This window comes from Xiphophorus couchianus, chromosome 21 (genome assembly GCF_001444195.1).
Source record: "Xiphophorus couchianus chromosome 21, X_couchianus-1.0, whole genome shotgun sequence".
NCBI classification, from domain to species: Eukaryota; Metazoa; Chordata; class Actinopteri; order Cyprinodontiformes; family Poeciliidae; genus Xiphophorus; species Xiphophorus couchianus.
Window position 1 is genome coordinate 11,183,488 of NC_040248.1, and position 18,712 is coordinate 11,202,199.

The following is an 18,712-nucleotide window of genomic DNA, read 5'->3' on the forward strand; positions in this document are numbered from 1 at the left end:
TCCGTATAAAGCGGACCAAATACAGGCAAAATTAAATTTTGGTCAGCACTTTGACTAGGCCATTCAAATCAATGAACAAACTTTAATCTGAAGCCTCTCACAGGTTTTCATCCAGCAATGCCCTGTCTTAAGCCTATTTCAGCTTCCCATCAACTCTAACCTTCTCCACATCATAATGCTGCCACCACCATGTTTAGCTGTAAGGTTGGAGAGTTCCAGGTGATTTGCAATTGTCCGTGTGGAGCCAAGCAGGTCGTTATGTACCACATACCACATGTTCAATGAATTATCAGTAAACTGTAAATGGGTCTCCTAACTCTTACTGACACTCTTTCAGAAAGGCCTGATTTGCAAAATTATGCAGTACTTTGTGTTGATATGTCATATGAAAATCTTGTCTTGTGCTACACGTACAAAAAAACCCCTAAAAATCATATTTCCTCCACAATTTTGTCACAGATTGGCTGCTTCTTCTTGAAAGCACAGAATCCATTGAATCACTTTAACCCCTGCATATATGTCTGGAACATAATTTTCCTGATCAAAATGTCTGGGCTATTCTTTAGGAATAATGGGAAAAGTTATATCACATTGTTAAGGTGACTTACTAAAAGGATTACATTTTGCTGAGGTGAAAAAGTGCCAACTTTTTCCAACTCTTTCGAAGCCACACACTTTACCATTAGCAACCGGGTCGAATCAGCAGAGGTATTACAACATAATCGAGAAGAAGAATGAAACAGCAACACTTCAGATTGAAATTATTTAACATTCAAGGCGAAGCTCCACATTTCGAAAGCAAGTTTTGGTGGCAGGCCCCCCTCTACCCCAACCCGTCGCTCCCTCTAAAACAAGGTGGCCGAGTCAGAAAGGTGGAGAGGTGGTGACGTACATATGTGCAGCAGCAATGAATCACTGGAGCCAATGTCTCTCTGTGAGCCTGAGGTGTTTGCAAATGCACATTCATTAATTGCAGCTCAGGTCAATTGAGGAACTGCTTTAGAGTCATTATTTTAGCGCAACAAGCAGAAATAACTCAATTTGAATGCACCTGTTATATATCAGGTGTTCGCTTTCGGAATATTTCTATCCATGCAATTATTCGATTAAGTTCGATTATCAAAAGCAGCAAACCAGCTAACTAAACGTTGAATTAATTAGATGGTTATTAAAAAAAACACATACCCAATTTAGAGCTTCTATTGATCCAACATTTCCATTAACTTCTAAGCAAAGTGCTCTCAGAATTTCCAACTAACCCTTTCCAGTGAGAAATGCCTGTAGGTGTGGCACCTATTTAGGCCTGATCTTCAGGCTCAGAGGGGGGAGGTAAATGCTCGTGCGCGCGTGCGCGCATGCTCACGTATGACTCATCCCATCCGAACTAAAGCACTTTGTCAGAGGCGTCCATTCACGTTCAACCCCTGCGAGGACGCGCAGAATCAATCTGGGGCTCGCAGCAACGCGCTTGTAGTGACGGCGGCTATATATAAGTCCATTCAGCATCTCTTCTCCCTTTAAGTAGCTATATACTTGTCTCTTCGGAAAAGTGAAGGAGGGCGGCATTTCGCCAACTATACCTGGCAACCTACGCGGCTGTAGACTTCTGGACTACCTGTACTGAAGGTAAAGAAATTCTTCTGAGTTTTTTCCCCCCTTCTGCTTAATACTTAACTTGATATGTTTTATATTCTCATTTAAAACAAAGACAGATGCCTATCAACTCATTACCTCTGAATTTGTTTGGTTCTTTTTGAATTTTTAACATCTCAGTAGTAAATCTTAACCAATCGAGGTTACGCATAGATTTTTAAAAAAAATACTTGATCATTTTTATTTACTCTAACGTGAAAAGGTATGATTATTATTTAGATAGAATTTATTCAGAAATGATAGATACATTAATTGGAACACCAATGGCTGCTTTCAGGTGTGTTTTCCGTGCGTAATTGTCTCTTTACGCATCAAACAGGAATCCTAAATGCGTTTTGTTCTTCCCCCTCTTCCCAGATTTCCAGCTGAAATCCTGACATGAAGCTCAATTTATTCGGCACCACCGTTATTCTGCTCGTTGCCTTCTTACCGCGCTACGAATGTCGGGCTATTGAGAGCCCAGGCGGTCCCCTGCGCATCCCCGCTCTCCAAAGCCAAAACTCCGAACAGCAGCAGCGGCAGCAGCAGGAGCAGCAGCAGCAGCAGTCTGGCCCCATTCTGGAGCGCCTCGGAGAGGAGTACTTCATCCGGCTGGGAAACGGGGACTCTAACTCTTTCCCATCCTTGTACTATCCCGGCGGATCCCCATCCATCTTCAACAGAGCGCAGCAGCTCCAGCTGACGCGGCGCCTCTTGCAGGGGAAAGTTGGCAACATCAGAGCGCTCATAGGTGGCTTCGCCGACCGCGGGGACGAGTCGATGGAGAGGGGGAGGAGGTCCGAAGACCCACCGATATCCCTGGACCTGACCTTCCACCTGCTGCGGGAGATGATGGAGATGTCCAAGGCGGAACAGCTGGCCCAGCAGGCGCAGAACAACAGAAGGATGATGGAGCTGTTTGGGAAATGAAACCATCTCTCCAGCCCGCCAAAGATCTCAGTTCCCTCTGTTTATGTTTTATTTTATTTTATTTTGTTCTGCATTTATTAGCACAAAAACATGCTGTGTGCAATATAGTGCTGCTTTATCACTCTATAATTCATAGCTTTGACCTAAAAATGATGGAGCGTAAACGGGCTGGACTGGTCCGGTTATACCTTGCCATTTTGATGTTGGTGTCGAATTTGTAGAGTTTCAGAAGACGCACTTTTCTTTTCGTTCAAATATAAATTTGTATTTTGTTTTAGATTATGAACCGCTGTATTTATATTTATGTTTGTTAATAAACTTACGTGCAACCAGCCATTTTTTTTCTGTTGTGCAACGACACGTCTTATATTTATATTTTTAAATAAAAAATAAACAAATGCAAAGCTTACACTTCTCTGTCAATATCCTTGCAGGAGTAAACTGAAGCTCCAACGAAATGTGGGACTCAAATCTATTTTCAAGATTTTAGACATGTGCAGCTTGAATGATAAATCTAAATTATACGGATTAAATAGTAAAACCAAAACACAAACAAAAGGCAACAATTTTCAGATGGGTGGGAGCTCCTGCAGGTGGAAACAGTAGAGTAATTCCCTCTGCAACCTCAAGAGGCATTTCTCATTATACCATGAAGAAGCAACCCGAGCTCAAATATGTACCACTAATGAATGCTAAGCACAATATGTGTGCCTCTGTGTTGATCTCTGACCTTAAAGAGGCAGGATACACTGAACAAGATCTGTGCACTGAGTGACTCATCCCTTATAGCTCACGTGTCCACTAAGAGCCTGTAGTGCTGCACTGGGCCTATTTGTAAAGGATCCAACTCACTGACTGATGCTGTGCAGTGATTAGATGGGATTCAGTGATGGACGTTCTCGGAAGTGAAGCTATGTCAAGGTGAGACCACAAAGAGCCTTTGCGGTCTTGAGACGTGAGCACAAGCTGGACGGCCGTATAATCCCTTGAGCTGGCTTTGAGGTGGGAAACAAGAAAATTCAGACAGAAACTCCAGCTGAACAAGGTTACGCAGTGATAGACAAAAACAATCAAATAAGAAGTGCAGGTGTAGCTCAATAAATCAGAACATCATGAAAAAGTTATTTTAATATTGCAATTCAAATAGTTAAACTTATAAAAAAGTGTTTATTTTTGCTAAATTGTTTATTGAGGCTGACAGCTAATTAAAACCCAAAGTTTAGTTTCTTGTAAAATTGGAAAATGTCAAAATCGGAACAAATAAAGGATTTTTAATACATAAATATTGGCCTGCTGAAAGTAACGTGCTGCACATTATAAACCATCAATATTTGGTTGTGTCTGCATTAGCATGAATTGGGGTGAAGGTCAGCTGAGCCAGCTGGTACTTGCAGGTTCCAAATCCTGCTGGAAAATTAAATCAGCATCTATCAGCAGAGGAAAACATGAACTCAAAAAAATTCCTGATTTCGTGATGGGGTGAACAAACACCATCAGCACACCAAATCATCCCTGATTGTGGAAACACCACACTGGACCTCAAGCAATTTAGATTTTGTGCCTCTTTACTCTTCCATAAAACTCTTGGACCCTGATTTCTTTCTGATTTCCCCCAGCTGAAGCTCACATCATGGGTACATCTGAGTACAGGCTTTTCTTCACAGTTAAAACTGCAGTTATTCTTGCTGCTTATGCAACTTTTTCTTCCACACTTTTTCCTTCCACTCAGTTTCCCATTAATTTCTTTGGAAGCAAGACTCTGTACAACCTCAATCTTCAGCAAGCCATAACAACAATTATATATATATATGTAATAATTTTCTCTTTTGGTCTTAAGAAAGATTTTTTATTTTTTGATTTTATTTTTTGCTGAAAGCTACAATCAAAATTGACACAAATAACTTGAAATATATCACTCTGTGTGTAATGAGTGCAAATTGGTTTTGAATTGAATTACGAAAGTATATTCTCATGTAATTAGATGCACATGTAAATGTTACAATGAGAAATTTGAAGTACAATGTCAGTAGTAAAGTGTTGAATACATTTTAATTTCACAATATATGTACGTATAACAAAATGGCAAAACGACATTAAATACTGGAAAACATCCTTGTGCTATGTGACAAAAAATGAATAAATGGGCAGTAAAACACTGAAATGTCACAGTGATATTTTTCCTTTCTTTTCTGCTGCCCACATAAAGTTATATCTGCCATAAAAACAACAAGGAAGGAGCAAAAAAGAGAGAGAACCAATTTTCTTCTTGCGTCTAATTACGTACTTTAACAGTGAGTTGTTAAAGGTCAGCGGCTTTAAAAATTTATCTAATTTCTAAATATAGCCAGTAGCAACGCAACACCTATCAAAAATGAGCTGAACAGAGGAATTAAAACATATAAATATGATGCAAAGAAATAAGACTGATTTTTCTGATTATCTTACTCCTTTAGCTTCAAATCAGACGTTTCCTTTCTTACGGATCTAAAATGACTCTTGCATTCATTCGGCCGATCACAACTGATCAGAAATCAACATGAAGCAGCAGCAGCAGCAGCAGCAGCTCTCCAGCTGCTCGTTAAGATAGATGTTTTGTACCAGTTAGGTGGAAGGAGTGCTCCTGGTTGGGCTCAGGGAGGGGTTTATTTGCTGGGGGGCATTGGGCTGTGCAGGGGGGGCTGAAACCGCAGCCCCTCCAGGAACAGTCCGTGCACCTTCTCCTGCCTCTCCGTCTCCTCCTTCTTCATTCTCGTCGTCATCGTCTGTGAAAACAAAGTGAGCAACGTTCAGACAAAATGCAGGTAAGCAAAGGAAAAAAGATGCACCTCGTAAATAATCTACATCCCTTCACCTGGGATGAAGTTGAGGTTGCTGAGAGCCTTGCGTTCTCTTCTGAAGTCGACTTTGTAGTGATCCATTTTCTCATAGCCGCGCTCAACTTTGTCCAAGTGTGCCATGCTGGATGCGTCTTCGATTCTGAGGGCAGTTATTTAAAATAGCACACCCATTGACTAGATTCCAGCGTCAAGCGCTCAAAGTAACACGTCTCGAAGTGTATTTATACATTTGTGATTTTCAGCACTTCCAGCGGATTATTTCAGGATGCCTCAGCTCTAGATAGTGATTCGCAACATTTCGCAGAATTATTTTTCACATCAGAGAGAAGGTGTGAATTAGCTGCGTTTGGGTGCAAGAGCAGATGTGGATGTGGTGAATCATTCATTAGAAAATCAATGAAAACGTTTTAAAACCACAGGAGCACATGAAATGAAGTTGTTGGCCTGGCAGTTGTATAACAGTATGGAGGTAAGCAAGTACTCACTTTTTAAGGAGATCCCTTACATTCTGGAAGAGACAAAACTTCACATTGTTAGATGATAAAGGCAGAGTTTATTTTAAACTGGCAAAGTTTAAAGTCAACTCATTGTCCTGACCTGAAGGAAAAGAGCCATTTCTGTCTCCTCCATAGTCTGAATCCCTCTCTCCACGATCTTGCAGCTCTCCTCAAGATGGTCTCCGTAATTCTTTGTGAGGCCCTGGATGTAATTCACCTTCTCTTCCTGCTCGGCCGTCACTTTCTGACTCATCTGCCTCTTCTTCTCCTCCAGCACGGAGTAAAGATGGTCAAACTTCTCGCACACCTTCGTCTTCTGCCTCCGGCCGTTCTCCTGGGGTTGGGAGAGGGAGACGAGGGGGGAATAAGAGACATAGGAAAATGTGTGGGAAAGATGGGAAATTCAATCCACATTAATAATTCAGGTTAGCTGAGTGAGTGTATGCAAATGTAATTTGTGGGAGAAAACAGCTTTAAATATTGAAAATCAAAGAGGTTTATTTTAAATATTTTTTTGTGTTTTTTGTTTTTATTTACATTACCTTGGGAAAGTATTTATTCTCTTTCAACCTTGGTATAGTTTGTCCAACATTAATGTTTTATTTATTTATTTTTACACGCCTAGAGACTAAAATGTTGTTTCCTGTAGATCAAGCCATGTTAGTTTGGACCTTTTAAGAGTTTATTAGTTTCTTTTTCACAGTCATTTGGATGTTACTAGCTGAGTAAGTTTGTTGATTAAAGTACTTAACTGTAAGGCTAAATTTACTTTAATAAACTCTTGTTTATTTGGTTACTGTTTTCCTGAAAATTATAATTTTGATCTAAGGTACTAGTTTTATTACCAACTGCTCCAGACAACTATTTAGTCATAGTTAACTTCTTTGCAACAAATTAGGATTAGAACATATAACATGATTTTTACTGTGTATGTAGTACAAATAATACACAGCTTTGCTGTTTCATACTTCTATTTTAAACATAAATTTAAAAACAAATGTGATCGTTTAGTAATGCCACTGACACAAACAAATTCTGTTATTTTGCATAAACTGCAGAACTTTTAACATTATGAACACATTTGGCTCATTAAATGTGCTCAAAATACATCATATTATGCCTTATTTTATTTTTGTACATGTTGTATTCCTAATAACATGTATTTAATGACACAACTTTGAATTTCTCCATGTCTTGGTACGTTTGTCATTGTGTAATACTCTTTCTATTTTTGGATGATGGATAGTACATTACTCAATAACACGTTCACTGATGTTCTCTAACACACATCTAAAGCCTTTAAGGAACAGATGTATTTGTACAAATAACAAATTATTAACAGGTGGACTCTTTTTTTCCTCAAGTGATTTCTGAATGGTAAATGGAATGAATTCAGAATGTGCTTTGGAACTCAGACTAACCCCTCAAAGCACTTTTTAATACAGCCACGTCTTCAGAGTAAAAGGCAATTTGAGGTTAAGAGTCTTGCCAAGGGGCACATCAACATGTTGCAGACGAGAACGCTGAAATTTAAGCTGACAAGTTTATGAATGGAAGACTACCACTCTTTGTATTGATTCATAGTTGCCAACAACCTGAAAGTAATAGGCTCTACTGGCTTTGACTTCATAATATTAGAGTGAAATGAGCTGAATACAAATGCACATCATGCATTTCAGATTTTTATTAGCTTAACCAGAAGTTTACTATGGTTTATTACATAAAATCCCAGTACAACATAATGACGGCTGTTTCTCTTATGACGAAATGTGGAAAGGTTTAAGCAGTGCGATCAGTTTTGTAAGGCACTGAAAAGACAGTAAACCTCCTTCCTTATGCGCTATCTGAACGCGAAAGATGACACATGGGAAACTGGAACCAATCCAGCTTTCTCTGAGCTAAGTCTGACTGTCACATATAAATCACAGGAAAGCTGCCTGTCCTCCTCTCCATCTATTACTCTGCTTGTTTTGTTGTCCATGCTACAGGGGCAGACCAGAAATCAGGTGTTTGAGGCAAGGGGAAAAAGAGGAAAATGAATGAATGGAGGGAGAGAACAGAACACAGTGGCACTGAAAATACCAATTTTCCTCTCTCTCCTTTTGTGTAAACCCCACAGAGGCATGCTGAAAAAAGCGAAAAGAGTGCCAGTGACAAGGGCACATTACACCAGTTTGTAAGTCTCTACAGGTGGGTTAGTGCATGCACAGGTTGAAACCCACTGGGAGCAGCAGGACGCTGCAGTCGCTCAACACTGACCTCTATGACACGACAGGCTTCATCGAGCTGGCTAATGATGCCTTGGATCCTGTCGTTGTTCCCAACCATCATGGCTATCCCGTCACTCAGCTCGGACTGGATACAAAGGCAAGATGGGAGGGATTGTCGACTGAAATCAGGGAAACTTAAAACCAGATGCTGATAAACGCGGCATAAAAAGACTTACACAAAATAGGGTTACTATGTCTTTAAATAATTTCCTAAAGCTGAAGATGTTAAATGGAGGCACACCTGTGACTCTCCTACCTTGTATATAACATCACAAAAAAGTCAAAAGAAACCAGGCTAGGTATCAAAAGAATGATAAATCTTCAGAAGTTCATCACTGATAAAATTCAAACCCCAGAAAGGTTCCTCATCTGTCATTTCCAACAGTGCAATCATAGGATTGTCCAACAATAATAGGTTTCACGTAAGGAGTAACAGTCTGTGTCTCAAGGATGAATGTGGGTTTTGTGCACAATGTCTGCATTGTGCACAAAATGCAGACATGCATTTTCAGGCAGCAAGTCGCTCCAGAACAAGAGCGACTTGCTGCCTGAAGTAGGCAAGACAGACATCATCCAGAGAAAATTGTATCCTGTCCTGACACCGGCTGAAAGGCCACTCGACAAAGAAGCATAAAAAATCTGATTAAAAATCTGATTAAAAGAACATGGAAGAACATGTTCTTCCATGTTCTTTCAAACATGGAAGAACATGTTTGGAGACTCGTCATTTGGTCCTATAATCATAAAACTAAAATTTGGCTCTAATGACTAATGTTAAATTTGAAGAAAAAGGGGGGAAGGTCACAAGCCTAACAGCACCATCCCAAATTAGTAGCCCGCTGGCAGCAACATCATGTTTTATGAGTGTTTTACTGGAAAAGAGACTGTTCCACTTCATAAAATAAATATCACGAGGAAAGGCAATACTTTGGAAATATTGAAGATTCGTCTTTGTTTCAGTCAAACCTGTGAGCAAATGAGTCCTCAAAATGGAGGGTGACCCTAAATATTGGCCAGGTGTGGCCAGAACGATGTGGTTCACAGAGTTCTGTATTACTTCCACCCAAGTATTACAGGTAATTTTAGCAAATATTGAGGCAATGTAATCTTCAGAATTTGAAGAAAGTCATAAATACCTTCTAAATTTTGTGTGTAACTTCATTTCTGGTTTCAACTGTACTCATAACAATTATTGTGATGAAGGAAGACCATTATCTAAAACCTCCAAGCTCTCACCCTCTTCGTCTCATAAACAGTGCCGAGGGGCGCCACCTCGCAGTCTTTGTGGGCTCCGAACACCTTACACATCGAACATGTGGGCACGGCGTGGGTTACACAGTAAATGTTGATCTTTTCGTCCTCGTGAACGTCGCACATGGGCGTTTCTTCCTTCCTCTCCTGTGTTGGCCCGCTGCTGCTGTTGAGGTGTGAGGAAAACAGCAACACCTTTCTGTCATTTCACTGCATACTAATGTGACATGTGACGTTGCTTTGATAATGTCACTGTTACACACCTCAGCAGATTATCGACGAGCCGTCAGGCCGCTTTTTTTTTTTCTGTTATCGCATGCAAAGTCAACAAGGTAATCGATATAGCTGGATGCTGATCAGTGCACAGGAGTGGATGTGATAGTAATTCTGCAGTAATAAGAAAGCTCATTCTTCTGATACCATAAAACGATCAATGATTTGATTTTCTAAAACTAGGTCACAATCTCTTTACTTTGTCTTAAGTGAAGCATCTGGAATCTATGAGTTAGGGTTTTGTAGGTTTTATGCCACATACACCTTTTGGCTATTCAGTAGCGAATTTTAAGCAAACTTTTGAAATGTTGCAAATCAGAAAAAAAGGAAAATATAAATTAGGGCTGTTTTAATCTACTGGTTTGGAGTGAATCAAACGCAGAGCATGATATCAACAGAGTTTGACGATACACATGGAGGTAATAAACAAGATGTAGAGGTTGCAAACTAGCACAAACCAAAACATGTAGTGTTATTTTTATTTTACTGTTTCCATTACTGTTTCCAATTTTACTGTTTTCTAATGCAATTCTTCTTCTTCTTCAAAAAGAAAATGTTGATGGAAAGACAGCTAGACAAGTCAGAGCAGCTGTGGTTATCCTGTGATTCAGTTAAACGCCTGTGTAATTTATTTACTGGTGAATTGACTTTAGAAGGGAATTGGTAGGACTGATTTCTACTTAGAGGTACAAAAGTAAAGGTGGTTGAAGATGAATGCACATTTTTCATATATATACTGTTTTACAGTAGAAAACAATGAAACGTTTTCCATTTATTTTAAGTGCAAACTTGTGTAAAACTATCATAAAATCACAATAAAATACATTCAAATTTGTGGCTGTTGCATGCTGCTTGGGCTCACCTGCTTGACTCCTGCTTGAACATATCAATAATATTCTCAACCAGCAGGTTTCTCTGCAGGCCGTAGACACCATGCCTGTCCAGAACCACCTCGTGTCTGCAGGACGGGCATCGGAAACGGCCTCCAGACGTCAGCGAACCACTTCTGGTTGGGAGATATGGGTTTGCAGCCTGGAAGCAAAAGCAATTCAGAATTTATTTTTAGTGTCTTAACAGGGCTGTGATGGATAAATAGATCTCTTCAATAAACAGTTATGAAACGTTAATCTCAGAGATTAACAGGAAAGCAATACCAATGTGGAATCTATGCTGTGTAAAACTGCTAATTCCTTTATACACTTTGAGAAGAGTAAATGCAAACAAATAATACTTTGGAACAGTTTTAAAGAACTTGCACCTTTAATTTATTACATTAATAATGTTCCAACAAAGCATATACATATTTAAGTATTTTTAAACTGGCAGTTCACTTGTCATCTAGACACGAGCTTGTTAAGCTGTTAATATCTTACATTTTTTAGGAAAGAACTTTAAAATATTAATATTCAAATGGCAGACATAAATAACAATGCTCCATAGTTGTCTTTTAGTCCGATTTAAAGCAAAAATAAATTGATTTTATTTGTTTGCTTACCTGAAAAACATCATTGGCACATTTTCTGCACAGGTTGTGCTGGCAGGGTAGGATGACCACAGGCTTTGTAAACATTTCCAAACATATGGGACATATCAGCTGCTTCTCCAAGTTGTCCATGGCGCTAACGTTGGGGAAACAATTTTAAACTGCACCTAAACGCAATCAAACCACAGCTTTGGTAAAGGTTTGCGCAACAAAGAAAAACACGGTCAGACGTTGAGTCACACGGTCAAGAGAAGAGGGTGTCCGGTCCAACCCAGTTGGTGTCAGTTCTTTTTTTAGTTTGGCTTGCCATTTTTACCTTGCCCATATTTGAAACAGAGCAGTTCAGTATTCAACAGCTGTCTAGCAGCTTCTAAACACACCCTGTAGAGGGTGACAAAATGATGTTGAAGTTAACTTCCTTCACTTTAGAATGATAACTTTGCCCAATCTCTAAACTCACAAATCAAGATTTAATCTCCATATATCCTTTTTTGGTTTATACGAAAACTTTGATTGTGAATATTGGAGCATATAAATAAAGAGATGAAGTAGCTGCAAATCTCAGAGTAGAAAACAAGAGGGATCGGCCAAGTCTTGCTCAGAAACTGTGGGAAAGTTTAAAAACAAGAGAAAAACAATACAAGGTTTATAACAGATGACTACAGTTTTCACAAAAAACGGTATATATATATACAATAAGGAGAAGAGGTTGGAGCAGATGGAGAAAATAGTAAAAGTAATTCCCACTGCTAATATTTAAGAGTTATATTTGTTGTTGTCTTTATATGCATGATGGTAAAAAAAGAAAAGGATGCTAAATTACATGTTTCACAGATATGAATATACGTCTGAACAAGTGAAAAGGGAGGTCATAAAACTGTTAGAAAAAGCTATTTAAACTGTGAAATAAGTTAACACATTTAAAATGTTTTGTTAGAGTATGAATAAAAATCTGGAAAATATTTCTTACAGCATGGAACATTTAAGGAATGACATGACTGGTCTTTCTCTAAACGCTGGGTAAAGATTACCTAAATATTGGCAATTTAAGTTGAGCATCCAGTTAAAGTGTACAACGTGTCTTAGCTGTTATTGGGCTACTCTTACATTTCAAGTTGCCGTGAACATAGAATTTAGATTAATAATAAAGAAAAGCTTGCAGAATGCGGGCATCGATTCCGCTACCTCTCACATACTAAGCGAGAGCTCTTCTATTTAAAGAAGAAAATCTTTATTTACAATACAGGGGTTGACAAAACAGCTAGCAAAAGCAGCGAATTAGCTTATGCTAACTTATGTTAGCGACACAGAAGACTGGTTAGCAAAAGCGCACGGACTCCGTAATTATCTCTTTGAAATGTTGTATTATAATGCGAGCGATAAAACTAACAGGACTTATATAAATCACTGTAACCACCCTTCTACACTTCCAATATTTTGAAATTTTCAGTTTTCTGTATCTCCCTTCGATAGCTCAGTTGGTAGAGCGGAGGACTGTAGTGGTTTCACGGGAATCCTTAGGTCGCTGGTTCGAATCCGGCTCGAAGGAGAGTGCTTTCTTTTCTTACAAAACTTCACATTCGTTTAAAATGGCGTGGTATGTATTTGTCAACATTTTACAAACCAGGATTAGCGTATTTGATGTTTTCTGTTTGCTGTGAAGCAAAACTTTATTTTTATTAGTTTAGTGCCAATGTTTTAGCAGAGTGTTGTAGGAAAATTCATGATTTATTTCTAAGAACCCCAACAATAAGCCAGGCACAGTTAGCAATGCTAATAACGTGCAGTATATATTTCCTGCAGAATAGTTGACCCTTTTTTAAGGATGAGATTTCTAAAAGACACATTTCCTAGTCTGGGATGTCCCATTATGGCGTGGATTTTTACTCATCTAAACAATAAACACAAAAGCTTTTCTGTCATATATTTGACTTCCTATTATTTTCTCACATTTAGCTCACTGTTGCAGCCCAGAAGAACATCTAAAATATCTCCACCAAAAATGTTTTCCTTTTAGAGCCAAAGCAGGAATTCTGCTCCCATTTATCTTATTTTAAAAACTTCTCTCCTCCTGTAAATAACAGGGTGTCTTCACGCAATAACTGTCACTCAAACCAGCCGATTTCTCAGTGCAAATCCTTTTAAACCTTGCAATAATGCACAACATTTCAACGTTTAGTAAGGGAGCAAAGTAAACATTTTTAATCTCCAAACCAACTTTTATTGCAAACACTAGCCTGGGTAATTACAGCATGGCTCATCTCAGTAAGGGGATGCAACATGTTCTGCATTGTTGATCAGCATGTTAACTGATAAATGATCCCTGCTGTAAGCACCCCTACGAAAATCTAATTTAACGAAAGTTGTGCTACTTGTGCTGACAACAAACATTATCATTATTTGATGAATGACTCAGTGGTGATAATTACCAGTTGTGGAGAGGACAGTAGCGTGCATCACAGTTGTTTGGAGGTTTTTTGTAGTTTGCTTATTGTTATTTGTCATTTCTCTGTCACCTATTAAGTACTCTGTGTAGATACATGCTCAGAATTGTAAGTGAGTGCTTAAAGTAATGCATCTATGCTCTAATTTAATGACTGACGTGTACCCATATATCAGAGCTACAGTGAATCTGTGTAGATCAAACCAAATACAGTTGTTAGAGCTGCCTAATTAAAGTTCTGAGCTAAATCCATTTGAGAATTCATGACAAATTCTTGATCATTTTAATTATCTATGTTTACTGATCCTCTTTGGTCTACATGATTAAACCTAAGCTATTTGGTATGGAAGAATTTGCAATAATTTCAACAGATCTGCAAAGCAAGTAGATACATACTCTGAAACTCTTGCTTCTGTAGATGCATTAGTTTTGAAAGATGAGGAACATATAGATATATTTCAGTTTGTTGTTTCCCCATGAGATATATTTAAAGATAAACACCTAAAGTTTAGAAACAATGATTCAATACACATTTTAAGTGTTTTTAGCTATTTGTTTTTGCTAACCTTTGTTCAGCTTTGTCAGATATTATTTTTTAAATCTTTTATGTCGAAGGTTAATCGCCTTACATGAAAGGCTGATTTTATTCACCTGTTTTTAACCCATCGGTGCATACCTAATATGCCATTTTCCTCTGACTAATGTAATACGACATCCGCATGTTGCACCTCTGTTCCCTTTATAGTAAGGCCGCATGGAAATGCATGCAGTGCTTTTCACACAGACGCATCAGAGTCAGTGAATCATGTTTAGCCATTTTAGACAGATGTTGTTGAAAATAATAAACGTCTTTTTCTTCCCCCCTCTCTCTCACTCCCTCTAATTTATTTCCCTTTGTTTTCATGAATTCATCCAGGGACACCAGAATGCAGGTGTGGAACCACAGCTCCAAGCATGTACCCAGTTAATGCCTTAAAGGTGGGGAAAACACAGAAAAACAGAAAAAACACCACTTTTAGATGCAGCTCTTGAGTGTAAAAAGGTAAAAAGCTTGCGCTGCCTCATCTGATCTGTAAATCTATTGAAATGTTTTTTTTATTTAAACCATCTTCTTAATGTTTGCCATTTCATCCAAGTCCTCTCTTCAGTTTGAGTGCTTCTCTTATGAAGCACGATTACACATTAAGTTTCTTTTTGTGTTATTTTTGTGAAGCTGTGGGAATGCCAGTTTATTCAGTTTTAATCATTAATCTTTAAAAAGCCTGAACTGGTCTGATTATGCATTCATTAACGAGCGAGGACTGCTCCGGTCCTCACCATTTAGCTGACGCCTAGAAGTGAATTCAGATGAGATCAATTAGGGAGATGTTCTGGGTTGTGTTTGTGTGACTAAAGTGAATTCATAATTCTAAAGCCATTACTGACTGACTCATAATATTGCAGCGCCGGCTGGCAAAACTCCAATATAGATTGACAAATTAAGAGCAGTGTGGAGATTTCTTTAAAAGATGAAAGGCTAATATAAAAGACAGACACTGCTGCCTTTGAAGCTGAAAGATGCCGCTTTAAAGAGCGCAGTGTGGAACTCCTTGCTCAGCGGTAATTTGAGGATGCATAGCAAAAGGGTCTGCAGGCACTTCCAAGTTACACGAGTGGAGGTTACACACGTGTAGCGGCGCACAAGAAGCTCACTCACAACATAAAAGTGCACACGGGACGAGAAAAGGAAGCAAAAGCAAAGGATGCCATCTGTTCTCTTGTATGAATATTTCAGTTAAGAGGAAGTCAGATGGCAAGCAATTTTAAAAGTCTTTGTAGAAGAGACAGAAAGAAACGGGATCTTTCTGTCCGAATTTGCAGAAGCTCAGTTTTGATTCTGGAAATTGACTTTGAATTAAACCTGGATCTCTACATGTTTTCCTCACAGATATTAGAGATGATAGGATGGGAGCTGGTTTTAACTTGTGCATATTTTATGCTCGAACCGGTTGCATTTAGCCTTTTTTATTTGAATACCCCCAAAATTAAATTCCCTTCAAAATGAATAAGTAGAATCCACTTGTGTGTAACATGTACTACATTAGTGGTTAGGTTTACTGTCTTGCTGGGAGGTGATCCTCTGCTCCACTTTTTAATTCTCTGGATACTGTAAGGGTTTCTTCCAGCTTCACATTGGGGATGATGTGTTCAGGGTGATGTGAGATGTTTGTTTCCCTTCATACGTACCACTTTAAAAAGTTAAATGTGGTCACATTTAATAGGAGTACCTTCCTCCCTCTGGGTTTGCAGAGACACATTGCTTGCAACAAACTGTAAACATAACTTACGGTGTCTTCAACAATAAATTTCTTCTTGCTCTCTTCCATAGAAGTTCAACAAGTGAAGCACATGACTACTTGTTCTCATGTCAACAGATTATCCCACCTGAACTATGTCTCTGCTTCTCCTCCAGATTCACCATGGAGTTTCTTTCTGTTGCTCTGATCAATGTTGAGGTGGACAGCCGCCACCTTATTTAAATTTGTATTTTGCATTATCAAATGATAGATTGAACAGAGCTGTGTGGGAACAAAGCTTTGGATATTGTTTTAAAATCTAATCTTGTTTTAAACTTCTCCACAACTTTCTCCTCAACTATGTTTCTTGGCCTTCTTTTCAAAGAGACTCATACTCAGAGACCTTATACAATATAGAATTTGATTTATGCATTTTTGAGATCTGGATAAGTCTGAAAAAAAATTATATTTAATAGTTTTGTGTTCATATTTAAAATATAAAGGAATTGATTGGATAAAACAACAATTAAAGCAAAATACAATAAAAAAGGGGACGCATTCAGAATGCTAGTTTTAAATCAGCCACATTTTATTTAAAGTAAATGCAGTCCAAATTCTGTCACTTGATGATTGTTCATTTACTAAAAAGTGCAGAGCACTAAACTATAATTACTACTACTGTTTTATTCTTCTTGTTTTATATGATATATTAAACCAATTACATATATATGTATATATATATTATGTTAATACAGTAGGTTGAGAAAACATCACACTTTTCTAACAGCAAAGGGGAAATCCAGCAGTTCTGTTTCCCAGATTTAATTCAGCTTAACTACAGATGGATATTCAGATTGGGTTGTACTATGAATAATACATGAGCCCTGAGTTATGTTAGATAGCCAACATCATATTTAACATATGAAAACTTGACTTTAACAAAGTTGAACTCCTACATGGAAGTTTATGTAACATCATCGTCCATGAGATGACGTACAAAAGACGTCATTCTGCTTTAAAGGCCACCAGTGCAACTCCTGGGAGAAAACCGAGATGCACTCAGCAGATCGCCTTAAACTTAATTTCATTTAAACCACAAGATGTTCGGTTCTTTACTTCACAGGGACGTGATAGAGGGATTTTATCACTATTCAGTCGTATATTTGCTTCTAATAGGCTGAAGATACAGTTAGCAGGATGGCTGCAGTTCACAAAACAGCTACATTAAAATTAAATTACACACATGTGGACTCCATTTACCTCTGAAAGCAAATGGTTGTACTGAATTTTATTTAAATGGGACTGAATACAAACCCACACCAAATTTTCCAGATTTTTTTTTTTATGTGCAGAGCCTTGTTTCTGCAGCAACTTTGAAGCAGACCTTGAATTTAATTTTATTTAATTTCCCTTTGGGATTAATAAAGTGTTTTTGAATTTGAATAGAGGGTTGAGATAGTCTAATCACCTTCTCAGCTCCCCTCACCGTCCTCTGCAGGGCCCTCTTGCAGCTAAAGTACTACACTGTAATGCTGTATTTCAATATTTTAACTGCAGCAACCTGCCTAAAATCAGGATGCTGGTAGGAAGTGATGTTGTTTCCTTTTCCTAACAAAGAACGGTTCCAGATGATCAGATATCTGCAGTAAAGCGAAATTAATTAGAACATTTGTAAGATAAATCTCAATTAAGAGTGGTTCAAAAAATAAACTTCTGGTTTTGCAAAGATCTAAATTATTAGGCAGGTTAAACATACATAAAACCTGATAAGGTTTTAATATGTAAAAAGGATGCCATCTAGTGGCAGAAAAAGAGCAAGCTTTGTCAAGCGGGGCCACAACTCTATACTGACTTTATGGCAGTTCTTACCTCCTTACTATCGTCCCGGTTTTTTTGTTTGTCATCCATAGGTTTGGGTTGAAATAGGTGTAAGGTCGGTTAACCTTACATCATGAGGGGAGTCCTGGATGTTTCTCTGTGGCCCTTATGTAGCTTTATAAGTTCGACATCTGGGGAGGAAGATCATGAACCTGGGAAGTCAAGGGAGCACACATCGGCAGCTCAGGTGGGAAAATCTGCTGTCACTACTATAAGTCATGCACGAAGCTAATCTGTCCTTAATTGAAGAGTGGAAAGAGAAAGCTATCATTTAAAAACAGTTTTAGGAAATCCCAACTGCTGTTTGCCACAAAATACAACCTCGCCTAGGTGTCACACGGTGCTGGCAGAATCATGCTGAGGGGCTGCTTGTCAAAATTAAGATCTAGTCAAAGTCAAAGTTTGATTTCAATCATTTTTATGGGACATACAGATTATTAAAAATGGTAACAAGAGTAACTTGAGGCACACATCAAATTAAAAATTTAAAACTTATTAATAATCCAAAGAGAGCCTTGACCTTGATGTGGCCCAAAATGAATATTAGCTTGACACTCATGGCATACGTACTGTATGTATAACAGAGACTGCTATTGTAATTGCACTTTTTTTCCACAAGATGACTCTGCAAGCAAAGAGTAACCATGGACTCTTTTTCTTCTTTTTTGCTTCAAATGAAACGTGACAATTTTGAAAAAGTAGACTCCAAAAATAATGTGGCATGGTTTAAAGATCAAATATTGAGAATATCAATGTGCACACATAAATGTGCTTCTCCATGAGAAATATTGCAATTTAGGGAGAACTATAATTTTGTGGATAACCGTAACATGAATCAATTACTTGTAAGTAGAAGTAGAGCCAATGTGAGGGTTGCACTGGGGAGCCGCACAAGCAGGCACTGAACATGTGAAGGAAATTAGCAGCTCACCTGTATTTAAG

At 38.3% G+C, this 18,712-nt stretch overlaps 2 protein-coding genes and 1 non-coding gene across 4 annotated transcripts; 2 read left to right on the forward strand and 1 right to left on the reverse strand.

Annotated features, from left to right (window-relative positions):
• Positions 1 to 1,414: 1,414 nt before the first annotated feature.
• crhb (corticotropin releasing hormone b) lies at positions 1,415 to 2,894 on the forward strand. The gene is made up of 2 exons (XM_028004502.1): positions 1,415 to 1,626; positions 2,011 to 2,894. The coding sequence occupies exon 2, from the start codon at positions 2,032 to 2,034 to the stop codon at positions 2,560 to 2,562; it is 531 nt and encodes a 176-aa protein (XP_027860303.1). The 5' UTR covers positions 1,415 to 1,626; positions 2,011 to 2,031; the 3' UTR covers positions 2,563 to 2,894.
• Positions 2,895 to 4,592: 1,698 nt separating this feature from the next.
• On the reverse strand, positions 4,593 to 11,305 carry trim55b (tripartite motif containing 55b). 2 transcript variants are annotated; one of them, XM_028004243.1, is made up of 8 exons: positions 11,186 to 11,305; positions 10,553 to 10,722; positions 9,403 to 9,583; positions 8,156 to 8,251; positions 5,997 to 6,230; positions 5,885 to 5,907; positions 5,414 to 5,538; positions 4,593 to 5,324 (listed from the first exon to the last, which is right to left on the reverse strand). In XM_028004243.1, the coding sequence occupies exons 1-8, from the start codon at positions 11,303 to 11,305 to the stop codon at positions 5,164 to 5,166; spliced, it is 1,110 nt and encodes a 369-aa protein (XP_027860044.1). In that variant the 3' UTR covers positions 4,593 to 5,163. The 2 variants fall into 2 exon arrangements, with proteins under 2 accessions (XP_027860044.1, XP_027860045.1); XM_028004244.1 differs by having other exon boundaries at positions 5,164 to 5,324; positions 9,403 to 9,580.
• A 1,331-nt stretch (positions 11,306 to 12,636) lies between these two features.
• On the forward strand, positions 12,637 to 12,722 carry trnay-gua (transfer RNA tyrosine (anticodon GUA)). The gene is given in 2 exon segments: positions 12,637 to 12,673; positions 12,687 to 12,722. It is a non-coding gene; the product is annotated as a tRNA-Tyr (tRNA).
• The last annotated feature ends 5,990 nt before the right edge of the window (positions 12,723 to 18,712 follow it).

What these genes read in the sequence shown, in the direction of transcription:
- trim55b (XM_028004243.1), bottom strand. Translation starts at nt 11,305, where the DNA reads ATGGACAACTTGGAGAAGCAGCTGATATGTCCCATATGTTTGGAAATG. An exon ending in CTGTTTATGAGACGAAGAGG is followed by an intron (nt 8,252 to 9,402) that starts GTGAGAGCTTGG and finishes CTTTGTATCCAG; the next exon opens with TCCGAGCTGAGTGACGGGAT. An exon ending in GTAAGGGATCTCCTTAAAAA is followed by an intron (nt 5,539 to 5,884) that starts GTGAGTACTTGC and finishes AACTGCCCTCAG; the next exon opens with AATCGAAGACGCATCCAGCA.
- crhb (XM_028004502.1), top strand. Translation starts at nt 2,032, where the DNA reads ATGAAGCTCAATTTATTCGGCACCACCGTTATTCTGCTCGTTGCCTTC.